Source organism: Arthroderma uncinatum (genome assembly GCF_011692745.1).
Source record: "Arthroderma uncinatum strain CBS 119779 chromosome Unknown scaffold2, whole genome shotgun sequence".
Lineage (NCBI taxonomy): Eukaryota > Fungi > Ascomycota > Eurotiomycetes > Onygenales > Arthrodermataceae > Arthroderma > Arthroderma uncinatum.
The window spans coordinates 2336960-2353905 of NW_022983864.1; the positions used below are offsets into that span (position 1 = coordinate 2336960).

Here is a 16946-nt window from a genome sequence, read left to right on the forward strand (position 1 = left end):
AATATCAGCCATGCGCCCGCTCACGGAGTCCGAGACTCAAACCCTCTTCTCGAAGCTCGCCAATTACACCGGTCGTTCTCTCAACCACCTCATTGCGCCTCCCACCTCATCCGGCGACGAGTCTGCAGACGATCGCCATGTCTTCAGACTGCACGGTTCCAGGGTCTATTACCTTCGTCTCTCCGTCGCCAACCTTGCCACATCCATCGCGAGACCAAACCTGTTGTCGATAGGTACATGTCTCGGTAAATACACAAAGACTGGCAAATTCAGACTACACATCACAGCACTGGACGTGATAGCACCACATGCCAGATATAAGCTGTGGATTAAGCCCAATGGAGAAATGCCGTTCCTATACGGTGGAAATATCGTCAAGGCGCATGTTGGCAGATGGAGTGAGGATTGCCCTGAGCATCAAGGAGTCGTTGTGCTGTCAATGGATGATACGCCACTTGTAAGTTCCGGATTCTCCTTATGTCTCCTCGATTCTACCAAGCGTCAAATCATTATATATATCAGCAGGACCTAACTGGTTGTTCTTACAGGGTTTTGGAGTCACTGCTCGATCAACGATGGAGGCTCGAAAGTTAGACCCAACTGGAGTTGTGGCATTTAGGCAAGGAGACATAGGAGAATATCTACGAGAGGTAGGACTTTGTGCACAGCCTTTTCTATTCTAACGTACCTTACTAACCTATACATCTAGGAGGATACCCTTTTCACTACTTAATCTACTTTCGATACGTCAGTTCGACAAACACAAAATGGGTCATGGTGTTTCTGCGCTGCTGGAGTTTTGTACTGATGTATATGGCTTGTACTTTTAAAAGGCAACACTTTGTTCAACGGCCTTCTTAGATAGCTTTGAAGCTTTGAGATACCATTATTTTTCCCTTTGAACTGTCTCCAAGGATATATTGCTTAAATCTAGGACCTCAACCATGCTCCCTAGTATCATAGTCCACCCATCTTGCCATCTTTCTATCTTTCTATCTTTCTATCTGTCTTTTTTATACATGTCCCCAAAGAAGGTAGAAAAAGGCCCTCGGCTTCACCTTCCCTTTATGGCCATGCTTATGTCATCAGATTAAGCTTATTCTTACCTCAAACCTAGATCACGTGCCTTTTCCGCCCTCACTTTCCTTCTGTGGTCCGTGCACCTTCCCATTCTCTGCTTTTGGGGTAAAAACATTCAACTGCAAGAAGTAGATGCGAGGGAGAGGAAGCCATTCCTTTCTCTTGTTTATGACCGGGGCGTGACTTCGGCCTTGATATCGTTCAGTGTGACGCCCTTTTACCCATCCTTGAAGCTACACGCATCACTTCTTCGCCTTCACCCCTCTGATACCCAGTAACGATGCCACCCAGCTCAAGTCAAAAAAGTGCTATAGCACAGTTTGTGAGCGTTACAGGCGCAAAGGATAGCCTCGCTACAAAGGTACAAGACTATCTGGGTTTTGTTGCTTCTTGTCGGTCACGAGCTTATATTCTGATAGCTCTTAAGGTTACTTATCTATGCTGACAATTAGTGATATCAGTGTCTCAAAGCGAATGGATGGAAAGTAGACCAGGCTATCGACGAGTATGTATTTCCCTATATTCCTATGTCTCCTTCTCATATTCAGGCTCACTTGTTCCACCTTGACCTTCCCACCTTCGCGTTGCCCCTCTATTACCCCTCTATTTCGCGGAGCCTCCGTCTATCCTACCAATCTTGAGCCCAGTTTAGTATCCCATATTGGGCATTTTATAGGCGAGTCCTTTGTATAGGGCTTGATGATATGCGCTACACCAGGTCAAGCTTTGTCGTTTGACCATTTTGTTTCGGCATGGACTTTCAAACCAAACTGCATATCAGTCAGGCCATCCCCACGTCATACACATGGAAATGCACAAAAGGCGCACCTCAACTCCTTGAATAACAGATACTATGTTCCTTTTAAAAAGCGTCATCTATTCATATTGCTTATAAAATTTCGATATGACGTTCCATTTTATCTTACCCGCTTTGCTACATTTGGTACTAATCTAGTGCCTCCATGGTAGTTACTTTCAAAATGGGCAGTCAGGCCCGGTACAAGACAGGGCGGCTGCAGTGAGCAAAATTTTTGACAAATATCGAGGTAACATTACGCCACAGATTCCTCGTCGTATATTAGCGCTAATGGTACTGGTAGAGGACCCCGACAGCCCTGATGAGATCGGAATCGATGGTGCCATGAAATACCTTGGTGACATTCAAGTTAGGCTAGATGAGGTCGCGTGTTTAGCCATTGCAGAATTACTGCGTTCCCCATCTATGGGAGAATTCACTCGAGAGCAGTTTATAGATGGATGGAAAAGAACAGAGTACGCTTATCTCCCCACCCATACCATTACCTCTTCGCCTGCTTATGATTTACAGTTGTGATACCATTAAGAAACAAGCTATTTATGCAGATAGCTTGCGCAGACGGCTACCGATTGACCCCGAATACTTCCGTCGAGTTTACCGCTATACTTTTCTATTATGTCGCATGTCTGGACAGCGCAACGTCAACATAGAAATCGCCACAGAGCAATGGCAACTATTCTTTACGCCAGAAAATGGAGGGATCGCATGGGAAACCGAATGTGTGCCGTGGCTGAAATGGTGGATCGAATTTATCGAAACTAGGCACAAGCGTCCAATCAACAAGGATTTATGGGAGCAGACAGAGGTTCTGATGCGCAAAACTATGGAAGACGAGACCATGCAATGGTGGAGCTCTGATGCCGCCTGGCCAGGGGCTATCGACGATTTCATTGCCTTTGTAAAGGAGAAGCAAGGAGGAACAGCAACGCAATGATGACGAAGTAAAGATAAATTGCATTGACCGGGACATATGGATCGGAAATTTTCCTCTTTCCCTTTTTTTTTTTTTGCCTATCCATCGTTCTGGGAGAAAAGGGCTTAAACTAGCATACACTCCTCATTTAGTGGTTATATTTTCTCGTTCAGTGGCCTTGTTAATATAAGTTCCAATAGAATAGCTTTCTAGTGACTATAATAAGGGACAATTTCTAGAGTATTGTTATTTCCTCTCCTTGAAAAACGATCTCCAGGTATTACTATGAATGAATGTTTGTACTCATAACGGTTAACCTCTTCTATGATAAACAATTAACTTTTGTACTCTATCGAAGCAGGCTTAAGAATCGATTATTTTTACTCACTTTACAACTCCTTAGAACCAGGAACAGGCAAAACATAAAATACACAGGTATTATTAATGCCTTCCCCTTTATTGACGCAACATTAAATCAAACACCAGTATAAATAAAATCGAGCAAACAATTTTTAGACCAACAACAGCGGAAAAACTGAAACCCCTATACCACAAGCTGCAATAACAAACAAGGCATTCCACGAACTAATTCATTCTTGCTCATGGCTTAAAATAGTGATGGGTAGAGAATGGTATGAAAGGATAATTTATAGTGCTGCATGTAGTTTGGGGGCTCCCGGGGAAAAACATGGGTGTAGTAGCATTCAAGTGAATTGGAGAAGAGGGGACCTGTCCATGTAAACCCGGTTCGTTTAATAGTTGAGGATGGCAAAATGCGCACTGACATTGCTGGTGAATTGACTCAGTAGTCTGGCCTGCCTGGCCTCTTCTGTGACAAGAACATTGCTGAGGTCTGCCGTTATCGTCTTGTTGTGCCGTGGAATCGACTGTCCCCGTAGGTCTAGAGGCCGATTTCTGTCCTGACGCAACGACATTTTCGTACAGTTTTAGTATGTCTGGGTTCATTTGACAGAGTAGCTCAGACTCAGCAGTTGATAAGTAGTCAGGTTGTTCTGAGGCTTCCGTAGGCTGCTTAGTTGCTGAGTTCTCTCCGGTATGTGCACGTATACACGCTAAAGCCTTTGTCATAACTAAATTTTCGAATGCAGCGCCATAGTCCAAGTTGAATAGCCCGTTGTCATCCTTGAGCTTCGCAAGTTGGCCACTCCATTGCTCAGCCTGCAAGATATCGAGATTGGTGACCCCAGAATCCGAGTTGGTTTTAGTAAGGAATTGTTGCACCCATCTGCGCAATCGATCTCTATCATCGTCATTCCGAGTCTCGCTGTGATATATCTCCTCGAGGATAGCAATTGGATTCGCATGTGTTTCACCTAGTGAATACATTCTCTCTGCTGCACTTTCCCTCAAGTCTGAAAAATCTAGCATGCTTGCTAGGCTGAACATCTTGATATCAGTTACCAGGTAATCCTCTGCTGCAGGGGAATATTTTGATATAATCGGAGGACCCTGGGCTTTCGTTGCCACAAAATAAGGTGATGTGACTTTAATCATCTCCGGAGGATAATCACCGTTCAGCAAGTACAAGTAAAATGCAAAGAAGGTTTGATGAGAGGGAGCAGGTATGTTTAGAAAGTTGACTTCTTCATGTAATTTAGAAGTCAAAGAGCAATCCCTTCTTAAGTTTGAACGTGGGAATGGCACAGCGTAATTTGCATAGTGTAGCTCAATATAACCCGACGGTGGAGAAGAGTACTGCGTTCGCAAAGTTGGGTTGAATGTGTGGTTTTCAAGGTCCACAACGTGGATGTAGTGAGACTTTGGGCTAATTTTCCAGTGTAAGTATATGTTGTTATCAAAGGAGGTCGCATGGCTTTTACTTACTATGGATCGCCCATTGCTGATTTCCCATCTGTTTCCTGTCCTGGCCGTAGTTCCTTTAGGGTCAAAACATGATCATGGCATACATTTTTGCGTATGAAATCTGTTGACTGGTAGGTACAGCATTTGCCGGGTTCGGCCAAGCTGGAGACGGACCTCTCCTGAAAGCAAAGTTGACGGGGATTGTTGACGTTATAGCGTGTACGATCGAAAAGGAACAGGTTGGGAAGCCGCTTGGATCCTTGAGCCTGAAAAACTTCCATGATTCTATATACCAGGGTGCTATAAGCTAGATCATGGCCAAGATTCTGTTTTTCGGAGTGGGCGCCATTCTCTGCGGGTAACCCACAACAGGCAAGAAAGTATGCATGAGCCATATGGTGTATCAAAACAGAGATGATGCCCTCTGCCGAGCTCTCTTTTATTAGAGCAGATTGAAGATCAATCGTAATCCTCGTATCTCTCGTCCCTGGCTTACTAGTCAGCCCATGGACGGTATATGGTAATATTTTTGACCATCTGAGAAGGACTTGGTCCTTAAGCAAGCCCCTGAAGAGGTAAGAGTCGAGTGTATTGAACAGCCTGAACGGAAGGTATTTATACCCGTGGAGAAGGCAGCGAGGTGCCTCCAAGGGCGGACTCTGGAAATCTTCAAGCGCATCAAGAGCCAGTTTCGTCGCCAAAACTTCGCTAATCCCCAGGCTCGGAAGTGAGGGAGCTTTTAGGCACCGTAATCCACTTCCTGTTTTTTCCCCGGCAGCCTCAGCATAAGTCCGACAGCTACACTTAGGAGGTCGAGACATATTTTGAAGATAGTGAAGTAAAAAACTGTAAATAACTTATAGCTCAAGTATCCTAGTCCGCTGCTAGACTGGGACAAAATGAAGTGGTATTGGTTGAAGCCGTGAGCATGAGCAATGATTTGAGGATCCCTTCAAGATATGAATGGCCCTGGGCTGGGCACTTCTTTAATACCATGGCAAAATACCAGCAGCCTGATTCATATACGTTAATATTATTGTTTAATACTAACGTTGAGTGCGCCTGGCCTTGTTTGATGTCACACGGAGCGGACCGCTTGGCCATCAACGCAAAAGTGCCCTCTGCCCAAACTGTCCGGTGCAAGATTGCTGGTAAAAGGTCCGTTCTAATATAGGAACATTGGAGTGGTATCTTTTCCTTTATGGTTCAAGGAACAATCGTCTAAAGCGCCATACTAGGCCTTAAAAGAGAGCGGTCCATGAATATCGGCATTCCCAACGGTAACCACGACCGTATGCCCAACGCCTATAGTTTGTTAGAGGAAACACGAATTGCTACTACTAGCAGACTCACTCACCTATGAAAAGCAGAACTGCAACGTTTGCGTCGCTCAAACCCAGCCCAGGCTTTTGTACCCTGTCTCACGACCGATCCTCGAGTGGTAAAAAATTACCCATAGCCAGACGAACACGTCATAAAACCCGATAGAGAGAATAGGCCAGATGGCTACGATGGTCTTTGAAATGCTAGAACCCGAAATCCAGCCTTTCTCAAACGCTTCAATGCCCGTTGAGGCGAGTGGTTGGGCTATTTTGTTACACGATGAGCGTTGGCCGGAGGAGGCCACGCAAACTTGCCCACCCTTCAGTTTATACATACCACTTATACATTCAGAGGACTCTCCCAGCTTCATCGCTTTGACTATGTAAGGCCGGTCTTCGGTGGGAGAGATCTTGATGAAATAAGGATTTGATGAAGCTATCTCTTCGTTGGGCCAGGCATAGCTTGAGAGCTGTACGGAATATTAGCAATCGTTTTCGTAGAAAAATAAGCGGCAGCGCATCAAGCATGGATGAGCAGATGACATAGCTGTGGAATATGGATAGAAGATCTCTCTTGAATATGTCCAATGGGATGACGATGGGATACCGATGTGATGACGATGGATGATTTATAGTGAGGCCAAAACGTAGTGTCTAACTAGCGGCTCTATTTAACTACGACTATAAAGCTCGCTCACTATCCTCTTAATTAGAAATTCTTGATAGCAAGATTCGATTTGCATAACTATTCAGTTTAGTTGCACCTAGGAATAGGAAATCTATACTTAATAGAATCGAGCAGTTCACTCTAGGCACTGTACCGGAGGGCTTCATCTGGCTTGGTGTGGAGGAGTGAGCATTCAGGAAACAAAAATATTCACAGAGATATCGTTGGTTTTCGTATCTTCTAAATATTCAGTATTCTAAGCTTGATATAAACGCGTTGAAACTATTCTTTTTTTCCGGTCGTTTATGAGTAATTCAGCAGGTTTAACGTTTCAACTATGGCTTCAAGGATATCTTCCTAGTCTCTCTATACATCTATTATAAGCATAGTATTATCCACTAGACGCATGGCTCTACTACTACAAGTACTCCGTAAAGCAGAAAGTCATTCAATATCACATAGAATTAAGTCGGGACCGTGCATATATAGAGATACATGAGAAAAAAAAACACAGATAGGGATCGGGCCATACAAACCAAAGAAACAGAAGGAATAGATATGTAGAAACCCAACCTCGAAAATTCTTGTTTCTCCGTGTTTGAGCATGTCGCCGCGATAGTCCACCATTCTGCGGGAACAAAGGAGATGAAAAAAAAGGCAAAAATCCAAATCACAAGAAACAAAAGGCCGTATAACATATGAAAGAAAGGGGACGGGAGGGGGAGGGGGGAGAAAACAAGGGATATCGCGGGATAAAATTTATCCTGGAAATATGATCAATATATCAACTTGGCGTGGCGCGGACAGGAAGAGGTGAATATCCGCGTTACTAAAGATTATACACGACAGTAGGTGGCATTGAGATATTGCATGTAATTTTTTTTTATATTTCCTGGGAAAATTTGAGGGGGCGGGCAAGCAGTTGGTAGGGAAGGGCTATGGCCAAAAGGGTTGGATTTAATCGGGTCGCTTGTAACGCTGCTGAAGACTAGGGATACATGAGTCCAAGTCCGCCCATAGCGGAGGTGCGACTAGTTTAGTAGTCGCGTCGTGGTGGGTAGTCCTCTGGACGGCCGGTAGAGCTCTTTCCGGAGCCGTATTGCTAGAGATGTGGTTAGTTTATAGCTCTAGCCTGGAGTGTAGGGTGACACAACATACCTTGCGCTTCAAGGCTTCCAGTCTCTTCTTCTTGGTGTGAGCGTTGATGTAGGTTCCGATAATGAAACCGATGACATTGAAGAATGGCACCCAGGTCTGTTCGGGGAGGAACTGCTGGGCAAAGGCCAGAGAGAGGGGAGATACAATCCAGCTGACCTTCATGACCGGCATGAAGCCGGCCTTGACGGTCGCGCGGACCTGGTGGAAGGTGCGTGCGCCCGCAATGATGGCCATTGAAGTGAGATAGATCACGTTCTGGATCGGGGAGACCTGTAATACGGCAGTGTTAGCTGTGTTTATATTTTAAGCGCCGGCGGGTAAAACCTGGGCGTGCAAGCAAGCCGAGAAGCTGGAATTCGACGTACAACAAGGTTGCTGATGAGGATCTGAAGGACCTTCGCCTTCAAGCTGGTGCGTCCGGCAAAGATCTTCTGTAGGATGCCGATGAGCAGGTGGCCGAGCGGAGCGCTGATGAAGGCGCCGTAGAGCGACATCTTGGGGATGCGGGAGTTGAGATAGTGGCCATGCTTGCTGCGGTCGTGCGCGATCCACGAAGCGAGCAGCTCCTGGATACCGAAGAGGGCACCGGACGTGATCATCTTCGTTCGCAGCGGGTTCGACTGAAGCTGCTTCAGGTATACCTGGTAAACATGTTAGGGATCAGCCCAATGTCAACACAGCACCCATCACCGCCAGGATCAACAACGTACAGCCAGATATCCATTCTGTGACTTGCCGCCAGTCAGCCGCTCTCCAACCTTGTGCACGATGTCCTCGCCGGCCTTTGAAGCGGCCGTAGCGGCGGTGCCAGCGGTGCGGATGGTGTCCTTCTCGAACTTGACGGAGGTCGTCATGGTTACGGGAGCGAGCAGACGTCGGCTGGGGGCCAGGAAAGCGAGCGAGAGCGGGCGCGGCGCGAGCGAGAGGCAGCTGGAGCGTAATTGAGCGATGCGACGGCAGTGCGAGCTGCGGATGGACGATGCTGGAGAGCGAAAGCAGGTTTGCAGAAGATAGCAGCGTCGGGCGTGGGGAAAGGGAGGTTTGGTGCTTGGTCGCGTTCGAGTTGGCCGGCTGAGCTAGCGTTGTTTGTTGTGATCGCAGCCGAGGTTGGCAAGGATCTCGCCGTCGATGTAGATGTAGATGTAGACGATGTAAATATAGATACGGAGTATAGGTGTAGATGTAGATTTGATGTAGTATAGAAGGTGATGCGAGTGTAGATGCAGGTAGATGCGGTATAGAAGTTGGTGATGGCTTCATGGTGCTTTACAGATTCTTTACTCCTATCTTCTTCTACTTCATCTCATCGTGTATATTTTCTCCTTCTCTATACTCTTCTCTAGCTCTTCTCTATCTTCTCTGTCTTCTCTGTCTTCTCTAGCTCTTCTCTATGCTCCTATGCTCTTCTGTCGTCTCTTCCGCTGGTACAGTAAATATGCAGATGCAGGAATATTACATTAATCCCTTTGTATAGATCTAGTATGTAGTCAACTGAGTCTTGTATACAGTCGAGTAGATATCTCATGAACTGCACCCTTATACAACTTCTATACGACTTCTACAACATCTACAACATCGACAACATCTACATCTACAACATCAGAGTAACACTTGATATATGAAGTTAAAGACATTGCTACTGGATATCCCCTTGTTACTCTATATATGTATATTTAAGCTGTGATCCATGGTTCTACCACTATCCAGTATCCGGACCAGCCATCAACAGCTTCAGTAACAGCTTCAACATAACATCAACTTCAACTTCAACGCTTAGTATCTCCCTAAGCCGCTCTGTCGGAGAATTCCACCTCTAACTACTAGTCACGGCCAGTTCCATTAACGTCAGGCTCAGGATTCACCTTTAGCAGCCAATATATCATCCTCAGCACTTCCGGTCCTTCCTAACTTCTTATAACTCTTCAGATTCCATCTCCCTTTTCTCCCTCGTCCAGCTGTCAGGATAAGGAGGCCATCATGGACCCTATAAACACCCATCCACCGCCGGAAACCCGCAACTGGCGCGCAGAATGCACCCATACCAGCATGACACGCGTGTTCGATGCCGACGGCCACATCGGATGTACTCGCTGTGGCGAGGCGATGCTGCGCTGGGTATACATCTGCACCGAAGACCAGAATCGAACTCTCAGTGACGAGTTCATCCGCGACCTTGCAGTGCCTCTCACGTCCGGTGAATCGACAGATACCTCTTCCACTGCCACTGCGTCTACCGCTTCTACCGCTTCTACGCCTGTCGAGCTGTCACTAAACGAATGGGTATCCAAGGCCATCGAGGACGGGCACTACACGGACGCAGAGGTCGAGACGCTCCGGGCCCAGCGTGCGGACGTCCTAGAAGCCATACGGATGGAGTCGACGCGGAAAGAAGAAGAGTTGAGGCAGAGATGGGCCGCTAAGTTGGCCTTTTGGAAGACTCCAGTGTTTGCTCGTCCGAGACCAGATCCGTTTCTCGTAGAACAGGGCTGCAAGGCCTTTGGCTTGGATCGTCCAGAACCACATCCGGCTGTCATTCCGCCGTGCAAGACGTCGTACTGCCATTACTGTCGACCAAGCGGCTGCGAGAGGTCGTGGCAGAGCTTGGAAAGACTGTGCCGTAAGAACATGGAAGTCAGGGACAGACACGGCGGCAAGATAAAGAGCATCTTTGACATTCCAATGACTGACATCCGCCGTCCGCTCCCTCGTCGTCCTGTGAGGTATAATAACAATTCCAACGATGATGTCTCGATGACTACTTCCATGGAGTCTGAAGCTATATCAGACACTGACAGTAGAGAGAACATCGAGAACGTTGAAGAAAGAAACGAGAACAATGAAGAGACACACTCATCAAAGGAAGAGCAGATAATAGCTGCTAGCACAAGCCTACAGAACTCCCAGCACTGGTCCAGAGTCGGACTCCATGAGAGCTTGAGCTCTGCGAGAAACGACAGCCTCTACATGTCCAAACCAACGCATGACCATCCAGGCGGACTGTCCAGGCTGGCGAAACGGCCACGCCTGATGCTAAGACCAAGGTTCATCGCTGAACAGACCGGGCCATCGCCGGGAGAGCTCTCTGAGCATACAAATGTGCTGTCAACGGACGCAAAGACGGAGGAAGAGAAGTCCGAGATAGAGACGGAGAAACCAGACACGAACGACTAATGCTAGGATGATTGGAGTATCGGCATCACCTTTGGCTCGTCTGATGCCATAATTGATTAATGTAATGATAATAAAAAACAATGTAATATCTTCATCCCTACTGCACATGATGCTAACCTCGGCTTGGGATGCGGAGAAAGGTTGCGCCTTGTACGATTTCTAGTGTTTAGCTGTGATTTAAATAAAACACCCCTTATTCCTCTGCTATAACCCTCGTCACTCGTTGAGAACTCGAGCAGCAAGCCAATGCGATGGAGGAGAGCCTGACCGAATCCACCGTCCTGGTGGACATCGCTCCGTCTGCACCGAAGCCGCAGCCAGTTGAACAGCCGCCGGTCAAAGTGACGCCGGAGGACGAGAAGAAGCCATCGCCAGCACCAGCACCGGCACCATCATCAGCACCATCATCACCGGCCAAATCGTCAGGCCTGGATGCTATAATCTTGCGGCTGAACAAGTGAGTCTACAATTGTCATATCAAACCGCAGGATAAACGATGAAAGACGGAAGACTAAACCCTCCGATAGATTCATCTCCAGCGCCCATGGAACCGAACGAGCAATCGCAACAGTCGGATACTCTGCACATATCCTACACTACGCCCTCACGCACTCGCGCAGGCTGAACAGGCTCGCTCTCTCTGCCCTGGGCCGAAAGGTCCCATCAAAATCCGCCAACTCGCCTGCTTCCCACCCGCATCTCCTCGCCCTCGCATCTCTCGTGTCTGAAACACGCACGTCGCTACGGCTGCTCGGCCTCATACCGCTGTGGGCATGGGGGTCGGCTACATATAAATCACCACCGTCCGACCCCCTCCTTCGAACCATAGCTTACGGCCAGGTCATTTCCTGCGTTCTCTTCCAGCTACTCGAAAACGTCGCCTTCCTCGCTACAAAGGGCGTTCTGAGTAAGCGCGCGGTAGAGAAATGGGGCAGTCTATCGAAGTGGTCTCTCTGGAGCGTGCGAGCATGGCTGACGCATATCCTGTTGGAATTCGTCAAGCTTGCGCGCGAGCATCAGCTTTCCTCTGCTGAGCGGAGAAAGGGTGCTGGAACGACTGACAAGGGGCTCGGGCAGAGCTGCAAGGAGGAAGCGAAGAAGATTTCTCTGAAGCTACGCGCACGGAACCAGAAGCTGGTCAACAGTCTTGCGTGGCTGCCGCTCTGTCTGCACTGGAGTGTTGACGGCGGCATCGGCGTCCCTGCGAGTCTGGTTGGAGTCCTCAGCTTGACTGCCGGTGCATGGGGAATTCACGATTTATGGCTTGCTACTTGAACTACGGAGAGACGGAACATATAACATTTTTTAATACCATACTTTAGATTCTTTCAGCAGCATACACTATATTTTCATTATATATTGTATCTTGTAACTAGCATGTCTATCAATCCAGGTCTAGTAGCAGCCTGTGGAGAGCTTGGTGCACTCGGTGCCAACATAGCCCCTTGGAGTCTACATATCTCAGCGTTAGCTCCTTGTTCTTTGGCAGAGGATATATTATGCGGACTTACCAGGCTGTAGCTCTTGCAGCAGACTGGGAGGAGCGAGTTGCCGGGCTCCTGGCAGTAGGTAGCTCCAGGTTGAGCACCTATAGAGGTTATATTAGCCAGGTCGTCTCTATAGCTAGAGGTTAAACATCCGGGGACATACAGGTGGAAGCAGTGGTGCCTTCGAGCTTGATGCAGCAGTTGACCGTTGTTCCCTCAGGGCAGCTCGCCTGGGCAAGGCCAAGGAGGGAGAGGGCAGAGAAGAGGACGGTGGCGGCACGCATCTTGAGAGATTGGAGCTGTTTTATTGTCTGTTGTTTAAAAGGGAGTTGAATATTGAGTCTGGTATTGAGAATGATTTTTCTTCGGCTTCACAGCGAATGGACGGCGTTTATATACTTCAGCAGAACAGCGCAACTATGACATCCCAACGACACGATCGGGCTTGGATAATGTCTTAGACTGAGCCAAAAATAAGTCTTTCGCGTGGATATCTCTATATTGACTCCAGCACAACTCTAGACATTATCCGTATCCGTATCGCCTCTGGACTGATCACCATGAAACCAAGACAGCATGCGTCGAATGAAGTCGTCTGGCGCGGCGATCGAACATCAAGCATCCTCGCATTCTCGCATTTTCGCATTCTCGCATTTTCGCATTCTCGCATTTATCTCTGGGAGGGCGATGCTTCAGCTCCAGCCAGCAATCAGCTCTTTCGGTGAGAGATGCACCTGGCGCTAGACGAAGCCCGCTCTCTCCTAGGAGAATGATAGGACGGACGTGATAGAAGATTGACGACTTAGCGAGCCATGGAAATAGCCCCGTGGAGACTATCGTGTCTTGACTGCGCATTAGCCCCAGTGTCGTCCCTTCAGCTCGGCGATGGCCATAAGTAGACGGTCGAGTTGGTTCAGCCGTGATGCCCCTTGGCCTGTCGAGCAAATATAGCCATGGCTATACCACGGAGGACTCCGTTCAGCAGCAACGTCAGCTATTGAATATAATAATAAGATCGTAGAGCAGGCTGTCCAGGTGAAAGCGAAGGTTTAGCCACATCAGGCTGGGGCTGAAGGATTTGGAGGAATCCATAGTCAAAAACAAAATACAAGCGACTGGATGATAAGTAGAAACAAGCAGACGATCGCTTCCAAGGCCTGAGATATCACCTCGTACTCTATATCGAATCATCTGCTGCATACTGCCCTTATATATCGAATCGTCTGTTGTATACCATCCGAAACAGCAATATAAGAATCATGAACAAACGGAGCGTATTCACCTCCGTCACCCCTCTCCCTCCCTACATCACCAGGGAGATGGTGGTAAGGACGCTGCACGAGCACAGCGAGATGATCAAGCTGAATCCGCTGGTCATCGACTTCAAGAAGTGCTCGCCGCCGCCCTCTGCGCCCCCAGACGAATTCCACTGCATCTGGTACGAGCTCACGGACAAGGTGCAGTATCTACCTGGCGGCCTCCTCTCCGGCAACGTCACGTACAAGGCCTGCTTCCACGATCTTCCGGCAGGCCTGCAGACACACGTATATGCTCCCACCGGACTGGACATACAGGAGAAATGGAGCGTGGGAGGGAACATGCCGGGCGAGCCGCGAGAGACGGTCGAACTGGGCATACCGGGTGCGCCGCGCGAAGGGCTGTATCTCCGTGAAGACGTCAATATGCGATGCAACGTATTAGCTACGGGTTTCGTGAAGAAGACGCTGAAGAAGGCGCACGGCGTGCTGGTCGACAGGCTCGTTCTAAAGGCAGATATCATGGAGCAGAAGCGGGCGGAATCAGAGACGGCGACTTCACCCTCGCTCTCACCAACCTTCCAGCAGGATCGGATGTCGCATTGCTCGAGCTGGACGAACTCCGTCAACAGGGCTCGCATGTCCGGCCAGATGACGATGGACAACCGGGTTCATCCTGCCATGAGTGTGTGCGGATCGGTCTCGGAAATCGACAGCGGTCCAGCAACCATCGCGCATCCTGACAGCAATCCAAGCCAGCCTGGAGCTCATGCGAACACCAAGGCAAACGTCTTCGAGCTCGCGTAGCCTGGGTTCTCTTCTTGTCGAACGGGGTTGGGTGTCACTGGAGCTTGGAGTTCAGGCGCATTCTGGATGTTATATTGTTGCTCGCGTTACGGATATGAATAAAGTCATGGCGATATTATCATAAGGCTAAGGGTTATCAATAAGGATACCAGTAATCCCTCTCTTTAAGGGCTTCTATGGCCTCGTTGTAGCCCGAGTAGTCCGCATAGCGTTGATGATGCTGTTGAAGGAGGTAAGAGGACATTCTCCTACTCTTCACCTTATTCCCTTCACTTCCCTTTACTTCTCCTTATCATTAGACTGGGAGGACTACGAAAGGGATTTAAAGAAGCATTGTTTAACTATTATTATGTTGGCTGACTATCTCACTACTTTCTTTAGCTTCATCTCAGCTTCATCTCAGCTTCACATCAATATCAACCACCTCAACCAAAGACCAGTATTTGAAGCCGTGCTGGTGGCAGAAGCTCTGGAAGCTGTCTGGCAGCCTGTTGGCGACCACCAGAGCACGCATCGAGAGGTTGTATTCGTCCACGGCGCCAGGAGAAAAGCCTGCGACGAGCTTCTGGCCTTGGACGGCCATGAACTGGCTGAATCTCCTGGCTCGCTCACCGTGGTCCCCTGGATGTTCTACTGATGCCACCCACCGCGCTGCCTCGATCTTATGAGCTGCCGTGAGGACGACCTTGCGCTCACTCTCTTCGTCCTCTTTGCCGTTGAGCCAGAAGAGGTTGAACCACTGCTTGTCCTCGCTGTGGGACAGACACCAGATAACGTCGAGGATCTCTTGGGTGACGCTCTTGCTCAGTGTATCACCCCAGGTCCTCATGTTAGACACAACGGCATGGTACCACCAGATCCTAGCTTCGTGCATCTCCAGCATATCGTCAGTTCGTCTCGCGTGGTATTCAGCTTGCTCCAAGTCTCCGAGACCCAATCTGATGGCCATCATTCGCGCGTGAGCCATGCAGAGGGTGTCTCGCCAGCCAGGACCAAACTCCTCAGAAACTCCGTACTTCGTGATCGCGTTGGTGAAGAGGAAACTCCATTCGGCCATCTTCACCTCTTCATGAACCCAGTCCACCTTGTCTACATCCGCGTTGAATGGAGGAAGGTAGTCTCTCAACAACTTCAAGACTTCACAGGTGGTCAGGGGGATATGTATGCTGGGGTCAGCAGCTCGGTCAGATCGTTCGTTAGATTCGTCGTTCTCAGTTATCAGGATCACACCACGGCGTTGGTCGTTGGGGCCGATAATTCGCAGTGGCTCGAACAACTCCCTGACTCGTTTTGCAAGTTTGCGACGATAGCTCGCAGGGAAGATATCGGCTTTGTTGTACCGCACGACGATGCACCAGGGCGTGATAGAGTATGACACCAGGTGGGCCACAAGGTCCCATACTCCCTCTACGCTCATGATGAACATCTTCTGTTGCGCCGCATACCTGTTCGCCGTCCCACCTACGGTGATATCAACGGCAATCCTCTGCATCTTACCAGAAGTATCACCGAGGCCAGCAAGCGTCCAGGTGTCAGGTATTGGAATGGCACACCCCGATTCTTGCATGACCCTGATAAGCAGCGCGTCTCCAAGTCGTATAAGGACCCAGGTGTTTTGACGACCCCAGACTCGAGATGCTTCAAGGTAGACCTGGCGGTTCACGAGCAACAGAGAAGTATCGAAATTGTACGTGGTGATGCGTGGACTCATAGACCATACCCAATCAGTTGGAATATCAGAATTGGCCATGTCATCCATGATGTCAGCGATCTCCCAGTCTCGATGGACATGATGTTTGATCGTGTTCTCAACTTTGAGGACCTCTGTATAGATGGCCTCACGGATATGCAGCGGCAGTGCTAGGAGGCGAGAGGTCAAGGTCGTCTGGTTTGGAGCAGCAGCAGCTACCGGATGTCCCACAGCCATCGGTGCTCCCGTTGCATTCAAACCAGCAGCAGGTACCTGATTCCCAGCAGCCGCTACATTCCAGTCATCATCGACGAAGCCACTCATCGTGCCGACTATGCCTCGTTAATTCGATATCCAAAGTTACGAGCAGTGCCAGTTGAGTCATAGTACATACCTTTCCAGCCTTTTCCAGGAGCTTGATACCCTTGATTTGAATTTGATATTCCCCTAAAGGTCGCATTAGTCTTTGTCTGTCTAGTAAATGGGATGGCAGATCGAGTATATCAGTCTTGACATACCTTCAGAGACGACACCTATTCTTTTCCTGAGCTTGAGTCTGTATCACGGATCCTTCTTCTAAGCATCATCAGTCTTTGTCTCTCTAACGGAAGGGTAGATCAAGTATATCGACCTTGACTTACCTTCAGAGACGAAGACCTTGATACTTTTGCCGAGTCTGAGCCACTATCACAAATCCTTCCTAAGCATTGCCATTAGTCTTCGTCTGTCTGACAGGACAGCAGATCGAACCTAT

General features: G+C 48.6%; 8 protein-coding genes across 8 annotated transcripts; 5 read left to right on the plus strand and 3 right to left on the minus strand.

Annotated features, from left to right (window-relative positions):
- Window positions 1–10: 10 nt before the first annotated feature.
- On the plus strand, window positions 11–733 carry GIQ15_02676 (ribosome biogenesis protein NIP7; the record flags this gene model as incomplete). The annotated part of the gene is made up of 4 exons (XM_033550093.1): window positions 11–233; window positions 288–457; window positions 549–650; window positions 710–733. 4 exons carry the CDS (start codon window positions 11–13, stop codon window positions 731–733), a joined length of 519 nt encoding a protein of 172 aa, XP_033407254.1.
- Window positions 734–2167: 1434 nt separating this feature from the next.
- Window positions 2168–2831, plus strand: GIQ15_02677 (defective in Cullin neddylation protein 1; the record flags this gene model as incomplete). The annotated part of the gene is made up of 2 exons (XM_033550094.1): window positions 2168–2352; window positions 2408–2831. The coding sequence occupies 2 exons, from the start codon at window positions 2168–2170 to the stop codon at window positions 2829–2831; spliced, it is 609 nt and encodes a 202-aa protein (XP_033407255.1).
- Window positions 2832–7659: 4828 nt separating this feature from the next.
- GIQ15_02678 (uncharacterized protein) lies at window positions 7660–8635 on the minus strand (the record flags this gene model as incomplete). Its single annotated transcript, XM_033550095.1, has 4 exons — window positions 7660–7725; window positions 7782–8051; window positions 8147–8422; window positions 8492–8635. 4 exons carry the CDS (start codon window positions 8633–8635, stop codon window positions 7660–7662), a joined length of 756 nt encoding a protein of 251 aa, XP_033407256.1.
- A 1123-nt stretch (window positions 8636–9758) lies between these two features.
- Window positions 9759–10952, plus strand: GIQ15_02679 (uncharacterized protein; the record flags this gene model as incomplete). The annotated part of the gene is made up of 1 exon (XM_033550096.1): window positions 9759–10952. One exon carries the CDS (start codon window positions 9759–9761, stop codon window positions 10950–10952), a length of 1194 nt encoding a protein of 397 aa, XP_033407257.1.
- A 251-nt stretch (window positions 10953–11203) lies between these two features.
- On the plus strand, window positions 11204–12227 carry GIQ15_02680 (peroxin 11C; the record flags this gene model as incomplete). The annotated part of the gene is made up of 2 exons (XM_033550097.1): window positions 11204–11250; window positions 11480–12227. 2 exons carry the CDS (start codon window positions 11204–11206, stop codon window positions 12225–12227), a joined length of 795 nt encoding a protein of 264 aa, XP_033407258.1.
- A 120-nt stretch (window positions 12228–12347) lies between these two features.
- GIQ15_02681 (uncharacterized protein) lies at window positions 12348–12723 on the minus strand (the record flags this gene model as incomplete). Its single annotated transcript, XM_033550098.1, has 3 exons — window positions 12348–12404; window positions 12464–12540; window positions 12603–12723. 3 exons carry the CDS (start codon window positions 12721–12723, stop codon window positions 12348–12350), a joined length of 255 nt encoding a protein of 84 aa, XP_033407259.1.
- A 975-nt stretch (window positions 12724–13698) lies between these two features.
- Window positions 13699–14502, plus strand: GIQ15_02682 (uncharacterized protein; the record flags this gene model as incomplete). The annotated part of the gene is made up of 1 exon (XM_033550099.1): window positions 13699–14502. The coding sequence occupies one exon, from the start codon at window positions 13699–13701 to the stop codon at window positions 14500–14502; it is 804 nt and encodes a 267-aa protein (XP_033407260.1).
- A 394-nt stretch (window positions 14503–14896) lies between these two features.
- Window positions 14897–16516, minus strand: GIQ15_02683 (uncharacterized protein; the record flags this gene model as incomplete). The annotated part of the gene is made up of 1 exon (XM_033550100.1): window positions 14897–16516. The coding sequence occupies one exon, from the start codon at window positions 16514–16516 to the stop codon at window positions 14897–14899; it is 1620 nt and encodes a 539-aa protein (XP_033407261.1).
- Window positions 16517–16946: the final 430 nt, after the last annotated feature.